Here is a 15969-nt window from a genome sequence, read left to right as displayed (position 1 = left end):
GAGAGAGAGAGAGAGAGAGAGAGAGAGAGCCTTTGTGCTTGTGGACGGGTGTGTATCTCTGTGATTGTGAGTTTGGTGAAAGGGAAAAGGGTGGGGGTGTGGGAGAAAGATGGCACAGTCGCATCAATGTGAGCATGAATACCACATGGTTTATGATATATTTTTTGTAAGTTCAACTTTATGAGTATGAACATGATTTTATAAAAACACTAGCTGTTTTGTTTGCACAGGGTCAGTCTGCTAGATAGCTGACTTTTGATTATCACATCTATTTAATTTTTTAAAAAATTTTCTACTTTCAGTATGGTTAGGCTCTACATAATGATGGCACTAAATTCTCTACCTTTGATGTGTCCCAGATGTGTCTTGTAGGGCATAATAACATCCATGTATAAAAAAATATATTAAAATAAAACAGACCCAAAACTAGTTTATTGGTCTGCTCTTCTTAATTCCATAATGCTTTGTTTCGCTCTCTTTTTAATAGTTATGTCTAACAGGGTTTATAACTTCAATCAATACTAAAGAAAAATGAACCTGATTTTTGGTCTGCTCTTCTTAATGAAATATAATTAATTTATTTCTCTTCTACTTCTATAGATATATTGTTGTTTTTTTGGTAATATTTTGAGCTAATATTCCTTTGAACAGCCTGACAAAAAAATCAACTTTTTTATTCAGGTAGCGGCTGATTCAGAGGAGGACTGCGCTGAACTCGGAGGTAATCGGTGCGCTCTGAATCACGAAGAGTCAGAGGAGATCTACATTGCTGTCATGGTCCAAGATGACGCCAACCCTCCTTTGTCCAAGTACTTTGACATAGCAGTCAAGATCACAGATACCAATGAGCTCATCACAGGAGTTACTTTAGAGCCAGAGAATGTTCCGGAAAACATTAAAGCGGGTAATGAGAAAATGCTTTTTCATTTCAACTTTATTATTTAAAAAAACGTTTTTTTTCAAAGTCACTTTGCCAAGTGATATTTGAGAACTGAGGTTTGTAATTTGTTGAATGGATACTATCCACAAAAAGATGTGTCTGATCCATCACTTCTGAGATGTAGATGTGAGGAAAGCTGACCAAAACATTGTAAAAAACTGCTAGCAATGTGCTTTCCTTATTTTCAAAGGGACGTTGAAGAGAAATTTGTAACTGGCCTTTCAATAATTTTTTTTTTCTGGACAAGTGATCTGAATTTTTACATTGTCAGCTAGCCACTCATAAATGGTCATGCTCCTATGATCAACACTGGAATTTCTTTGCCAAAATTTAATTCTCTTTAGCAATGGCCCTTTTCTTCTTTGCTTTTGAGAGAATGTAATGTAGATGCGTAATGGGTGTTCAGATTGGAGGGCATCACTGGTGGGCCCTGTTTCTTTACTATCTCCCAATTGTTTCTGTTTCTGTTTTACCCAAGCTGTATTATGATCATTATGTTTTAATGTGTTTTTCTCTGATCTCATAGAAGAGACCTTGATAGAGGCGTTAAACATATATAGAAGAGACTCCAGCTCATCAGATATTTGTAATATTTGTTCGTCTGTCTTCCTTTCAAAGACTTTGAAGGGTTCTGTCAGTTTCACGCTCGACATTCTCACTTCTTAAGCTGTGTCTGCTTATTACTTTAGTTGTTAGACCAGTCTTCTTGCTTTTTAAAATTTATGTCTATTTCCAGGTGAACATCTTGTGGAGTTGGTTGCTGAAGATGAAGACGTTGATGACGTACATACGTTTGAAATTCTGGAGGATCCTTCTGGTTTGTTCGGCATTGATGGCAACTTCTTGATTGCGTCAGTCGAGCTTGATTTTGAGACGCACCCAAACGCGTTGTACTCCCTCAAGATCAAAGCCACTGACACAGGCCCCCCGCAGTCTCAGGTTAAGCAATGACTTTTGACACATGCCGCTTGTACTTTCTTTTTTTTTCACAGTGTAGACTTTTTGTTCAGCAATTCCCAGTGCCTTTTATGGTCTCATAAAAAGGATAGAAGAAGACTTCAGTCTCTTCATTAAAATTTCTTGACTGTAAGCCTTCTTTTCTTTTTCTTTTCTTGCAAACATTTTGTAAAGTTGTTGTTGTTAATCCAGTAGCCTTTGAGAATATGCCCTTCGACCCAATGCCATGTTGAAAAAGATGGAGGTCTTTAAGATTTGTTCTTTGCTGCAGTGTAGAATATTGCATGTAGTAGGGACTGGCAGAACTTTTGTGTTATGTTTTGTTTGATAGTATATTTCCATGTTTTGTTTTTTAGTATATTTCCATGTTTTGTCTGATAATATATTTCTGTGTTTTGTTTGATAGTACATTTTTGATGATTTGTCAAAACACGAGAAGGGACTCATTTTCTGATGTTGTATTTTGTTTACACTGTTTCAATAGGCTGAAGAAACTGTGACATTCGGGATTAAAGATGTCAACGAATATCCTTACCAGCTCATGCTTTCCTCCTCAAATTCACTACTTTCATACCACCTCAACAAGCCCAAAGTCAGAGAGAACATGCCATGTAAGTAATGATATTTTTTAAATTAATGTAATACGCATTGAGCTTTTTTTTTAGAAAATGGAAATACGCAGCATAAATGCTATTTATTATTATCATTAATGACAGTGACTGCTATTCTTTGATTGATCCATTACTTTTTCCTTATGGTATGTCAAAATAGTTTCAATCAGTCAGCTGATCCCTATTTGGTTTCTCTACTTTGCTACTCATTTTGCTATTTATTCCCCCCCCTCCCCCTTCAGAGTGACAATTTTTCGCTCCAAGCTGTTAGAATAAAACAGATTTAAAAAGACTGGCCTCACGTATCTGAATGCAGGATTGTAAGACTGACTCCAGTCTTTATCTTTTTGTTTGATATAAGGCATTAAACGTTATGTTCCCAAGCCCAGTGGATGTTTGGTTTGAAAATGGAGTGTCTTTTGTTTCTCTTTCAAACTTGTCACAAAGTTTTTTCTATGTCCAGAGGGCCTTCAAATTTCAGCCTTAAAAAATATCTTTTTTAATGAATGACACTGCTAATATAGTCCAATGCATGGTTACATGGTTTCTAATTTTTTAAAGATATTTTTGGTCAAATGCTTCCTTTCCTGAAGTCTGTGATTCTATGCTTAGTGAACTGTTTTAATAGTCCAAAGATGTTTATTTCTTTCGAGATGTAGTTTCATCTCTATGGACAGTAGAGTTTGTGCTGTACTGGGCTGCTTCCTCTGCCCTGTGGTGTTTGCACCTATGGCTAGTGAGGCCAACAGGTGTCATGAAGGGACAATTGCAGTGCCTACAAGAAAAGAACTAATAATTGATACTTGATCACTTGATCCTGGGAACAACATCATAGCACTCCGGATATTGCCATACGTGCTCCGCTCGCCGCTTCAATATCCACCCCAGAGTCCATCTGCTGATCGTTCCAGTGTTTATTTGGTTAATAACCCGTCTTACATCCCCTGAACATACTGGTTCTACCGCTTCCTCTGAAGACACCCAATTCTTCAAGTTGTTAGATTGGCGCATAGTCATACTCAATCTCCTTATCTTCAAGTGTGGTAGCAAGGGCCTTCACAACGTCATTTTTGCCCATTTTAATGTCAGTATTGACTGGTGCATGGCTCGCCAGTTTGTCTGTTTGTTCATTTCCCACCACACCCGTGTGGCTCCGAGCATAGATCCACATTATTCTTCTCAGTCTGGTTTCTTCTATGCTTTGCAGCCACTCTTTTCTCAGTTTCCACTTATTGACTCTCTGCAATATGTTTTGAGAGTCAGTGACAATGACAGCATGTCTAGCAGAACGCAAGCTCTCTTTTAGTCATCCAAATGCTTTTGTCACTGCCTCTACCCCCATTCTTGTGCTTGAAGTCGTCTTGATACTAAACACCCACTTTCAGTTTATTATTGTAATAATAATAGTTTGTCAGTCAATGTCGGCTTGATGATGATCAATGTATCTGCAGAGAAGAATCTTTCTTTAACGAAGCAGAAGAAAGATGGGTCAAGATGACTTGTGGCTTCTTCTAAGGCTAATAAGACCTGTTCTGGTAGAGAAGCCGTTGCCATATTTTCAGTGTTTAAAAGCTTCATTTCCTCTCGTTCTAAGTAAACTAGCTATAAAAATGAAAATCTTAATTTCTTTATGTTGCAGCGGTGGTGGTCGGTACTATTTCTGTGTATGACCCAGATATCAGAGATGTAATCAATATTGAACTGAGTGATGACAATTTTGGAATCCTCAACTTCAAATGCTCCACTGTACTGGTAAGTCCTGGGACAGATGATTGCTATGTGAGGCATTTTTGCTTTTGAGAATTTGAGCGTGAGAGATTTCTTCCATTTCTAGAGGAAAAATTAGTATGGTTGTCTGTCTGTCTGTCTGTCTGTCTGTCTGTCTGTCTGTCTGTCTGTCTGTCTGTCTGTCTGTCTGTCTGTCTGTCTGTCTGTCTGTCTGTCTGTCTGTCTGTCTGTCTGTGTTTTTCTTTCTCTCTTCATTTCTTCCAACTTTCTCATCCCTCACCCACCCTTCTCTCTCTCTCTCTCTCTCTCTCTCTCTCTCTCTCTCTCTCTCTCTCTCTCTCTCTCTCTCTCTCCCCCTCTCTCTCTCCCCCCCCCCTCTCTCTCCCCTCTCTCTCTCTCACACACACACACACACTCCTGTATCACTCTTTGTTCACATTGTAGAGAAAGTAGATTTCAATAAAAACATTATTGTTGGAAACTTAACTCTCTTTTTCTTATTCCTGGACTCAAGCAGAGACACTGGAATTTACTAAATGCAGCTGAAGAGAAGTAAATCAGGGTGATGATGGTCATAGAGTGCCTCCAAAAAAAAAAAAAAGAAGAAAAGCAACAACCACACAAGGAGGCAAGCAATAATAGCAACGAAAAAGAGAAACAGGGTAGAACAGATTAGCGTTTTTTAAATTAATCAAATTAATGCTTTTCGCATGAGGAAAATATAAACCATATATTATTATCTATGTTATGTTATCTTATCTTATAATTAGTTATTTTTCCCCTTTATATCGACAGAGCTGAGTTACCAAAATAGTTACTAGAAATGTATTTAGTTGTGGATCAAATTTTGTTGTCAAAGACAGGCTAAATGACTGAAAAGACCACCACAAATTAAGTTCTGTCACTCACTGTTACCCTGGGGTTTTTTTTTCATGGTAAAAAGGTAATGATGAAAATAAGGTTAATTTTTACAGCACCTAATGTTATTATAATTGTTGTCATTTTATATACAAGAATATTCTGGCATTCTTCTTTCAATCCAGTGTTATCTCATGATAAATGCAGGTTCACCCTAGTTGTTGTCGTGTGATACAGCATATGCTGTGAAATACACAGTAAAGATGTTTTAACATAGTCAAGGAAGAAAACTCAAAGACCTTTCAAAATAAATGATGATGAGGGTCTGTAAAGTGTCTTATCTTTGTGTCTGATCTTGAATGGAATAAGGTAGCTTCGTGAAGACAGAAAAACATAAATGTGTCACGATGGGGTGGAATTAGGGGCTGGTCAGTTTTTTGACATATGGTGGTATCATTTTAAAGCTTGTTCATATGTCTTGCTTTTGGTGAAAAAAATACTCATCTATAATGAATAGAAGTCGAGTTATTTTCGATGGAAAGAAGTGGGGGGGGGTCGCCTGGTTTCAGAGGTAAAATTAGCGAGAAAATGTCCTCCAAAGTTTGGCGACTTTCAAAGCTTGAGAGTCCTAAGAAACTATAAATTTACATTTTTGTGTCTTTAATTATCATTCTTCAGTAAAATCCACTCAGAAATGTGTTTTTAAATGGACCTTAAAGGTGTTGAGTCAAAAAACAAAAATTCGATAAAAATTGTCAAACGGACAGAAAAGTGCCAGTTTCTTCGATTTCATTATTTTGACGAGCGCCTGATTTCGCCACGATGCCTCACAAATTACCTTTGTTTTCTGTGTGATTCTGAATTGTTTTCCCTCATGTCTGTATTTCAGGGCAACTATATCAACTATTGTAGTGGCCAGCTCGAGTATTTTAAAGGATTTAATTATGAAGAGGCTCCATTGGTTGAGCTGAATATTAAAGCTCATGATATGTTCAACCACTATATTGAGCTAGATGTGGAGGTAGAAGTGATAGACATGGATGACCCACCAACGGTAAGATGTGTAATTTAATCGAAGTAATGTCATGTTGATTTATGCCATGATAATTTGTATTGCTGAACCTCTAGTGTACTTAATATAAAGATTTTGAAAAGATTTTGTCTCTTAGATTAGCCTTTTGACATGTTAGAGTTTTTGGAGAACATTTAATTAAAGAAGATGTGGAATTAATACGTCTGATTATGATAATGACATGCATGTTTTATTATTGTTCTGAACACATTTTTGTTTTTTGTCAATGAATAATGAATAATGAAGGTTCTATACTAGTTTTATAAAAGGTTTATATAGATCTATAAGCCTATACTTCTCCCAGTGTCTGGTTTAAGTTTTGAAGTTAGTTACAGGTGATACTTTCTCATTCAAAATCACCCGATCCTCTTCTTTTAAAATTAGTTTTATTACTTGTATCAACCATTTAGATATTTCAACTTTGCTTGTATGTTTCCTTGAAGCTTCTAACATTTTTCTTTCTCTCTTTCTTTCAATTTCATTTCACCTCCTTTCTGCCTGTTTAAAGTTTAATGATATAACGGCAAGGAAAAAGTGTTGCTTCATCGTTGGACATTCTTGTACTATATATATATATAGCCTACTTTTGAAATGTCATAATGAGTGCTAAATAGGAGGTTGAATGACCAAACACTAAATGCTGTTGTGTAATCTTTTCCAGAACATACTGATAGATGGAAATAACACAGATACAATCTACGTGGAAGAAAACGCAAATGGCATAGTCGTGGCTGGCATTTCTGCAGCTGATGAGGATGAGAATGATGAGCATACGTTTTTTCTGTCTGGTCCAGCATCCAATCTGTTCCACATAGAAGACAACTCTCTCCTGGTATGATACTAGATTTGTCTTTGAAAGCTAAAGCTTTGACTGCCATGTTCTTGATTATATAGTAATTACAAGCTGGGCCCCCTTTCAATGAAAGGAATGATCGGTGCATTAACATCAACTGAAAGTAATTGGCCTACTATAGTTACACTCTACTGGAATGGAGCAATAAATCTTGAGATAAAAGTGACACATGTGTTTCCAAGTTGCCAAATATATAATAGAGAAAGGAGTCCAGAAAAGCGATGATGGGCATCAAACGAAAGGATCACAGTCGAATCAAAGATAGTACATAACAAGATGGGCCACTCAGCCAAAAAAGTGTCCGCCGGAAGTTCGCTCTTTGCTTCAGGTGGTGCTGCAGTCTGTTTTGAAGCTCTCTTTCATTTTTCCAGAAGAAGAATAGGAATAGCAATCTCTTGCGTGTGCAGATCGACTGCTGTTCATTTGCTGTTCGGGTTTGTTCAGTGCAGAGTTTTAGGGTTTAAAAAAATTTTAATGACCTCTCGCCTTTCATTCTAAAGTCAAATTAAATGAAGAAAACAGTCACAAATAGATAATAGATGCATTCCAGTTATTCGCAATACTTCATAATTAATGAGTGTGGTTTATTTCATATATAAATTATTTTCAATACTGTCATAGTATATTTTTCAGCTTGATACATTGTTCATTTCATTTTTTAGTTTGTCAAAGGCTTAAAACCATGAAAGTAGGAATTATGTAATTGTCAGATTTTGAATATATAGATGGCTTATGGATAAAAATTGATTTTTAAAAAGTGACAACAGTGAAAGGGCATTTTCTAATTTTTATGAGCAGTATAAGCAGTTTGCGATTTGGAGTTTAGATTCGCTGGAGTTGTATTAGTACCTGCTCTGTCTCTGCTTGTGTTTTCTAAAAGACAAACTACTCGTTTCTCCTATTAGGTTTATGTGTACAAACCTCCAGCATCCATTAACAACACATCAGCTTAGAGTGACATATATCAATGTTGGTACCACAGTTTTCTGGCCAAATGAACTCTTCCTGCTGGTTTCTTTTTGTACTTAACACTGCGGATCATTTACGAGAGCTCATAAGCTTTGTCAGTTCTTGACCAGACACTTGAGCAGAAATGCCTGGTCCATGAAGGAAAAGAGGAATCTGCTTTCTTTAAGGTCTTTGGAAAACGTAGCTTACAGTCAAACCTGTAGTAAAATAGTTCCATTCAGTTTCTTGTATACAGCTTCATTTTAATACTTTTGAAATGAAACAAAGGGAACAAGAGAGTTTGAATGTTTTTCTGCTCTATCCAGGGGAAGAAGTCATTTCTTTTTTAAAAAAATGTTTTTCTTTTCCAGACTGCTGATGTTGCCAAATTAGACTATGAAAACTTTAAACCAATCACACTGACAATAACTGCTGTAGATGAAGGCGAAACGGAGATGACGTTTGCAAAAACATTTAACATAATTGTGACGGATGTCAACGAACCCCCAACAGATGTTGTATTCTCCGAAACAAAGGTAAGCAATGCCAGTGGGTTGTTTTTTGTGGTCTTTCTATGGATAGGATAGAGTGCTATATATACATGCAGTCTATTATTATTATTATTACTATTATTACTATTACTATTATTATTATTAATATTATTATTATTATTGTTATTATTATTATTATTATTATTATTATTATTATTATTATTATTATTATTATTATTATTATTATTATTATTATTATTATTGCTACTACTACTACTACTATTATTATTATTATTATTATTATTATTATTATTATTATTATTATTATTATTATTATTACTGTCCTCGTCTGTTCTGTTTCGTTCCGAGTCGCTATTACATCCTATTATGTTCCACAAAAAATGTTAACTCATGGAAAACTGTATTATGTTCCACAAAAAATGTTAACTCATGGAAAACTGTAAATCATACTATTGGTAACATATTATGGATGAGGTATAAATTAATGGAACTCAACTTGCTTTAAACATTTATGGTTCAGATGTAGGTTAGGCACTTCCATTGATGGGTTTGTTTTGTTATTGAAATAACATGAAAAGAGATAAAAAGTCTCTGAAGATCAGAGCTATTATAAAGAAGGTACAATTTGTCTAAATAGATGATTGGGTCTGACAATTCTTAGAGTTTAAAGACTAACTTTTGTTTTAAAAAGAACGAAGTGGCTAGCCGAGGCACCTTTTGGTTTTGTCTGAAATACAAAAACTTTAGGCATTGCAAACTAAAAATTTCATTTACAATTCAGCCATCAATATTAAGCACAGTTAGCTTGACAGTCTAGTCGTCCTTAAGTACGGCTAGCCTGGCTGTCTAGGTACGGCTAGCCAAGAAGTCTAGGCGTATTTAAGTACGGCTAGACTGCCAGTCTAGCTGTACTTATCTCAGGCCCTATTAACATTAGAAAACAGGAGGTTTAAAATACATGCACTGTCATTAAGGCACCTGGTTTCGTCTCAAATACAAATACTTTAGGTACTGCACACTAAAAATTTATATTTACAATTCAGTAGGCCTATTTTTTAAAAAAATGGTCAGTCTAGCCATCATATTAAGAATAAGTACGGTTAAGTACGGCTAGACTCATTAAGTACGGCTAGCCGTATATGTTATATTTTCATTTTTCAGATTCAAGTAGGATCTTTATTGTGAATGTTTGACTTTATAAGAAATAAGTTCCTGATTAACATAAACGCCATGGGAGAAAAGAATCAGTTGTGATTTTTTACGCTTAGGCCTTTGCAGATTCTGTTAACTGAATGCCTTTGAATTGACCATAGCTGTTTTATTGTGTGAAACTGAGTTCAATCTTCATCATATTGAATGAAATTGCATACAGTACTTTTCTCTAAAACTATGTTTGCATACGTTTCATTCCCTGATGTCATTGGGTTAAAAAATGTTTTTTTTTTTTTTTTACCTAAATTAATAGCTTAACTCATTCATAACCTGTTTACCTCCATGTTGTCAGGTGAAGGAAAACAGCAAGGAAGGCACGTTAGTGGCAACTCTCTCAGCTGTGGATGCTGATCACACGGGGGACCACCGTCAGTCGTTTACGTATGAGCTGACTGATGACGGAATGGGAAGATTTTACATCGATGAGGACAAGCTATATGTCAAGGATTCAAACCAGATTTGTGGCGGAGAGGTGATTACAAATTTCTTTATTTTTTAATTTTTTTTCTTCTCCAAAATACCTGGAGTGACAATGATAGCAGAATGACAAGGTATGTTTAGGATCCTTTGAGAACTGCAACATGATTTCAGAGCAGTGTGTCAATTCAACTTTACATAATTTTTAAGGAAGCTATTTGAAAAATTTTAGAGCATACTGTTTGACAAAAGTGAGAATATACAGCAGTAATAATGTTTTGTTTTTAGATAACATATCAACTGTGTTCGATTTCAAATAAAATTTTCTTTAAAATCTTTATAAGCTAATTTTGGTACGCTGTATCTAGTAACAGATTACTGAGAAATCATAATTTCTCAATTGAAAGAGCTGCGGAGCTGGCCTACCACAGAAAACTGCATCTCCCCATCTCTATCAGGCTTAACTGCAACAGAGGATGAAAAAGTAAAAGTAAAAAAAGTAAGTAAATATCTACTAATAAAGATGTATGTTTCAGGTATGCACCCTGGACTACGAGGGCTCCAGAGAAGTGCTGGTTCACGTGACGGTGACTGATGATGGCTCACCACCTCAGAGTTTCGTCAAGGCAAAAATAATCGAAGTAACTGACGAGAACGATCCACCACACAGCGTGGCGCTGAGCTCTAGTCAAATCAGGGAGAACAAAATCAGCAACTCTTTAGTTGGTGAGTGTTTGAGGAAGCATCCTTGAGAGAAAGCTCTAACAATTTGTTGATTTGTTTTATTCAATGGTGTGTTTGTAAGGTTGTCCATATTTGTGGGGACATTATGTATATTATTTTGAGGAGTTAATGAATTATTGTAGATCTATAAGTGTATTGTACTTCCCACTGTAAACCAATTTTCCCCTCCTGAAAGTGGTATTTTCTTTTGTTTTTCTTTATTTGTAAAGTACTTATTCTTGCATGCACTCCTGATGTATTATAGATGTGAAACACTTTTACATCCTACGAGACAGTGCTGTGAGAATAGATATTCCTCAAAAGGATTGTTGTATAGTCAAACTTGCTTGAACGGCCACACGTCCAAAACAATTGTCTGTCCAAATGACCACTTCCTACTTACCCCTTGCAGTTTTTAATACAACATAATGACAATGTCCAAGGTGTCTACGGGTCTAAGACAACTACTTTTCTCCTGGATAATAGGGAGCCATTTTGGACAATTTCAACTGTATTTTGAACCTTTCTTTAGTTTACCCCTTTTGTGTGTTCTTCTTGAAAACAATCAAAGAGGAACAGCAACAACAAATTCATGTGCTGATCATTAGATTCAAGAACAGGCTCAATGAGGATGGCTACATATATCCATCCCATTTCTCTATAATTCTTACTCCAATTCATTCAGTTTTGTTTCACCTAATGGTTTCATTATGTCAAGGTAACCCTGAACAATTATATAAGAAGCTAAATAAACTTCAATGATGATTTTTTTCAAAAGATTTATCATTACCAGAAAGGTCATTGTTATTAACAAGTTGGTATTCCTTTAAAAAATGTTTAAGCAAAATGAGGCATGTATTGCTAATAGGGAAGTGCAGGACAGTCCTTAAATGTGATGTTTTAATTACTTTTGTAAGCTTCTGAGTGTTTATCATTGTGAAACTTGCTTGTTTGTCCCTTAAAAAATTTTTGGATTGTGAAAAATTTGCTGTCATCTCAGAATTTTTATGCTGATTCCAAAGCTTAGTTTTTTGCAACATGCTCTTTGTTCTCAAGTTCATGCTCAACTTTTATGTGGTACCAATGTCCAATTGTATTTACATACAACTCTTTTTGTTTTACATCACACCCTCATTTTATGTCAGATTCCAATAATTGGATTACTTTTCTCTTCACAGGTATTCTTTTAGCAGTAAATGAAGATGAAGGTCAAGTTTTGGAATTCACATTGCTCAATCACACAGAGCATTTTGGTATCCAGTCTCAGAACCAGTTAGTTCAGCTGGCCCCTCTGGATTTTGAGAAACAAGAGAAATACTTTGTGCAAGTTGAAGTGAAAGACAACGGGGAACCTCCATTGTCAGTAAGTAGACAAGGCAGTGACCATTCTTTGTTTGTCAGTACTGTTTACGGCTTGCATGTCACACCAAAATTAAAAGCCGCATTTGCCAAGCAAAAGCAACCTTCCACAAAATGAAATAGATACTCACAAACATCAATCTGTCACAGGAAACGAGAAAAAAAGTACTGAAAAGTTACATCGAGTCAATCCTATTATATGGGTGCAAAGCATGGACAATCAATAAACAGCTGGAAAGAACAATTGTAGCGACAGAGTTGTGGTTCATAAGACGCATGCTGCGTATCCTTTGGACAGCTAGAAAAACAAATGAAGAAGTCTTGGTTGAAGCAAATTGCAGAAGACAGCTTATGACAAATATAAGAAAACGACAGGCAAATTTCTTCGGACACACAATGTGGGAAGAAGCATTGGAGTATATTGTAACAGCAGGCAAGTTTGATGGAAAGAGAGGTAGAGGCAGACAAAGGGAAAAGATACTGGACAAGATGACAACATTGCTAGGATCAGCAAGAACATCAGACACCATTGCTGCAACGCAAGACAGAGTGAAGTGGAGGTCCATGATCGCCCACGCCAGTCGGGAAGGCACCGGATGATGATGATGATGATGTGTCTTTTCATGTTGACTGATAGATTAAGTGATAGTTTTCTTCTTTTTCATAGCTTTTTTTCCAATAGTTGAATGTTGCTTCTTGAGCCTCTCTGTTATTACCATTGTTTGTGTTCTTTACACTATTCTAAAGTGTATAAAGCACTTGACTAGTGGAGATATTATTATTGTTATTATTATTATTATTATTATTATTATTATTATTATTGTTATTGTTATTATTATGATGATGGTGATGATGATGATGATGATGATGATGATGATGATAATGATGATGATAATGATGATGATGATTCACCATTTCTTAATTTTTGTGGGTGGTTGGCGGGTGCTCTGGTTTTGGTTGCTCATTCTTTCCTATCAAACATCTATCATCCTGATCTCTCTTCCTTCTTTTTTTGTGTTTGTTACTCTCTTGTAACACCTCTAATCTTCAGCACTCATATGACCTTATTATGTTGCAAGTGCCGTAAAACTCTTATTTAAAAAAAAAATCTTAATTTTTTTCCCAGGTTTCCACAACATTAGAGATTGATGTTGTCAACCTAAACGAGCCCCCAATGTTTGTGGGCCCTAATGCTTTATCCGTGGCGGAAAATACCTTAATTGGATCAAACGTGGAGATTCTTAGCTTTATGGACCCTGACAACAAGGACTCGATGGAGATAACTGTGACTGACTTTGAGGATGTTTTTGTCATCAAAGATATTGAGACTGAGCCTATGGTGAGTATTGGGTACTCTTACATAATGTGCTGGAAGCAAACATGCAAGAGGCAAAGTTGCTCTTTTTCTGTGAGGGTGGTTCTGCTTGCTTGTCCTGATCTCCTCTTTTTCTTTTTTTGTGTGGGTTACTTTCTCCTAACACCTCTTGTTTTAGTTTTAGTAAGGTTTTACAGTGCTCGCAACTGCTTAAGGTCTTATGAGCGCTAAGGGGTGGAAGTCAACAGAGAAGTCCAAACAGGGAATCAGACTTACTCTGCTCACCTCTCTAGCCTCAATAGCACAAAGTCTGCTTCGACTATTGAGGCACCCTGGAAATACCAGTTCATGAGAGTGACAAACATACAAAATAAGTAGAGTAAAAATTGAAAAATGATGATAGTACAGATGAGGAAAGAAAAAGCATCAGTTCCCCAATGTTGTTACAGCACAGTATGAGCATGACATTGATAAATCTGCCTAACACCTCTGATCTTCGGCACTTACATGAGCTTATTGTGTTGCAAGTGTTGTAAAACTCTCCTCTACGAAGACTTTGGTCATCTTCAGACATTGACGGGTGAACTATTAAATATCATTTTATTATTATTATTATTACATATACTACTATTCTTATTACTACTATTACTATTATTATTATTATTATTATTATTACTATTATCACTATTATCATTATCATTATCATTATCATCACCATGATGATGGTGATGATGATGATGATGATGATGATGATGATGATGATTATTTTATTATTGATATTATCATTACTTTTCAGGAAGGAGGTGGCACTGCAGTTACTGCCAAGCTGACCACGGGTGCTCTGTTGGACTATGAGGAGCGATCTAAGTACTCTGTTGGCCTCAAAATGGTGGACAGGAAGGGTTCAGAGGTCACCACTTACATCGACATCGAGGTGGAAGACGTCAACGATGCACCACAGGTAAGATCTGAAATATAAGCTTTTCATTACGATTGTCATCTGCATTTTGTCATCATCATTGCAGTTACTGTTGCCATCCTCCTACGCCTCTTATTCTTTTTCTCTTCCTTCTCTTCCTCCTCATTCTTTTTCTTCTTTAGTTGATACTTCTCACAACACTGATGTTTTCTTTCATTTAACTCTCAGTTGTCTTCTGAATTTCCAAGCAACAGTTAGAAAGGACATGCTGATTGATCCCACCCGATCCCACCCTTTAACAAAGGGGGCAACAATGGATACCCCCCCAAAAAACCCACTCGAAATTGTTCAAGGCAGCCAACCACTGTTGAGGAGGAAAGTGGTTGTCTTAGACAGGCTTATGTATTTGACAGTGTCTTTATTATTAATGAAAAACACATTGGAAGGGGTGGGTGGTGGGGAGGGGGAGGGGGAGAGTAGGAAGTGGCTATTTGTACATGTGATTGTTGAACAGGTGATTGTCTTGGACAGACGGAATCTGTATTCCAAATTTTTGTTTCTCTGAGTTTAGGATATTCTCCTGGATGGCTTGAGTCAGCGCCAGCTGGAGGTAGAGGAGGGCGCGGTGGCCTCCCTTAGTCTGCTCACGGCTGTGGACCAGGATGCAGGACAGACTCACTCCTTCAAGATTCTGGAGCAGCCTGGGGACAGCTTTGAACTGGTCAACAGTCGCTTGTCTGTGAGTCAGGGCCTTTTTTTGTTTTAGCCAATGTTTAAAAAAAAAAAATGTAGTTGCTTTTAAGCCCCCATCAACGCAATTTATATCATTTAGAGGATGGGCTTCAATAGTGTTACGTTCTTGGCTATGCTTATAGCTTGACGAATAATTATAAAACGTGCTCACAAACAAACACAAGACCTCTGTGAGAATGAGTAGTAACGCAAGTTATCCTTTTTTATCAAGAAGGTCACGTTACGGCCTTGAGGCGTTATAACATAGTTGGTCAGTTAAGTCCAAGCTATTGAAGTACACACATGACAAACAGGGTCAACCAAGGCTGAGAGAGATATTTTTTCTGGTGTGGTTTGCTCCTTTATACCTATCAAACATCTATCCCCTATCTCTCTTCCTTCTTTTGTTTGTATGTTACTATGTAGTTAAACCTCTTATCGTCAGCATTTTGTCTGACCTGTTTGATTTACACATACAGTAAAACGGTTACTAAAACTACAACTGAGTAAAAAGACAATTAATTGAAGGGGAGATATGTCTTAAAACATAGTGCAGCCATAAATGCATGTGTGTGGAATGGCTTCCCTCTCTCTCTCTCTCTCTCTCTCTCTCTCTCTCTCTCTCTCTCTCTCTCTCTCTCTCTCTCTCTCTCTTTGTCTTATTTTTTCCTTCCATACTCCCATTTTGTTCAGTGTCTTACACACTTTAGATTGTTCATGTAATTTAAAAGTATGTGTAGCTTAGAGCAGATACTAGAGGCATTTTCTTTTAACCGAAATAGTAAAAAAGTTAATATCATGCAGACATTAATT

General features: G+C 36.5%; 1 protein-coding gene across 1 annotated transcript in view; it reads left to right on the top strand.

The window, feature by feature from the left end:
- LOC101848951 (protocadherin Fat 4-like) overlaps window positions 1-15969 on the top strand; it is an 86086-nt gene that overhangs the window by 24921 nt on the left and 45196 nt on the right. Inside the window, exons 10-22 of the mRNA XM_035968496.1 lie at window positions 682-904; window positions 1677-1879; window positions 2382-2508; window positions 4148-4260; window positions 5984-6148; window positions 6828-6998; window positions 8339-8503; window positions 9984-10072; window positions 10632-10830; window positions 11859-12283; window positions 13436-13529; window positions 14302-14466; window positions 14996-15163. Coding sequence (XP_035824389.1) covers window positions 682-904; window positions 1677-1879; window positions 2382-2508; window positions 4148-4260; window positions 5984-6148; window positions 6828-6998; window positions 8339-8503; window positions 9984-10072; window positions 10632-10830; window positions 11859-12283; window positions 13436-13529; window positions 14302-14466; window positions 14996-15163 — 2307 coding nt within the window. The remainder of the gene's footprint in view (window positions 1-681; window positions 905-1676; window positions 1880-2381; window positions 2509-4147; window positions 4261-5983; window positions 6149-6827; window positions 6999-8338; window positions 8504-9983; window positions 10073-10631; window positions 10831-11858; window positions 12284-13435; window positions 13530-14301; window positions 14467-14995; window positions 15164-15969) is intronic.

The sequence above is a fragment of the Aplysia californica genome, unplaced genomic scaffold, assembly GCF_000002075.1.
Source record: "Aplysia californica isolate F4 #8 unplaced genomic scaffold, AplCal3.0 scaffold00062, whole genome shotgun sequence".
Lineage (NCBI taxonomy): Eukaryota > Metazoa > Mollusca > Gastropoda > Aplysiida > Aplysiidae > Aplysia > Aplysia californica.
This window is presented reverse-complemented; position numbering and strand designations above follow the sequence as displayed.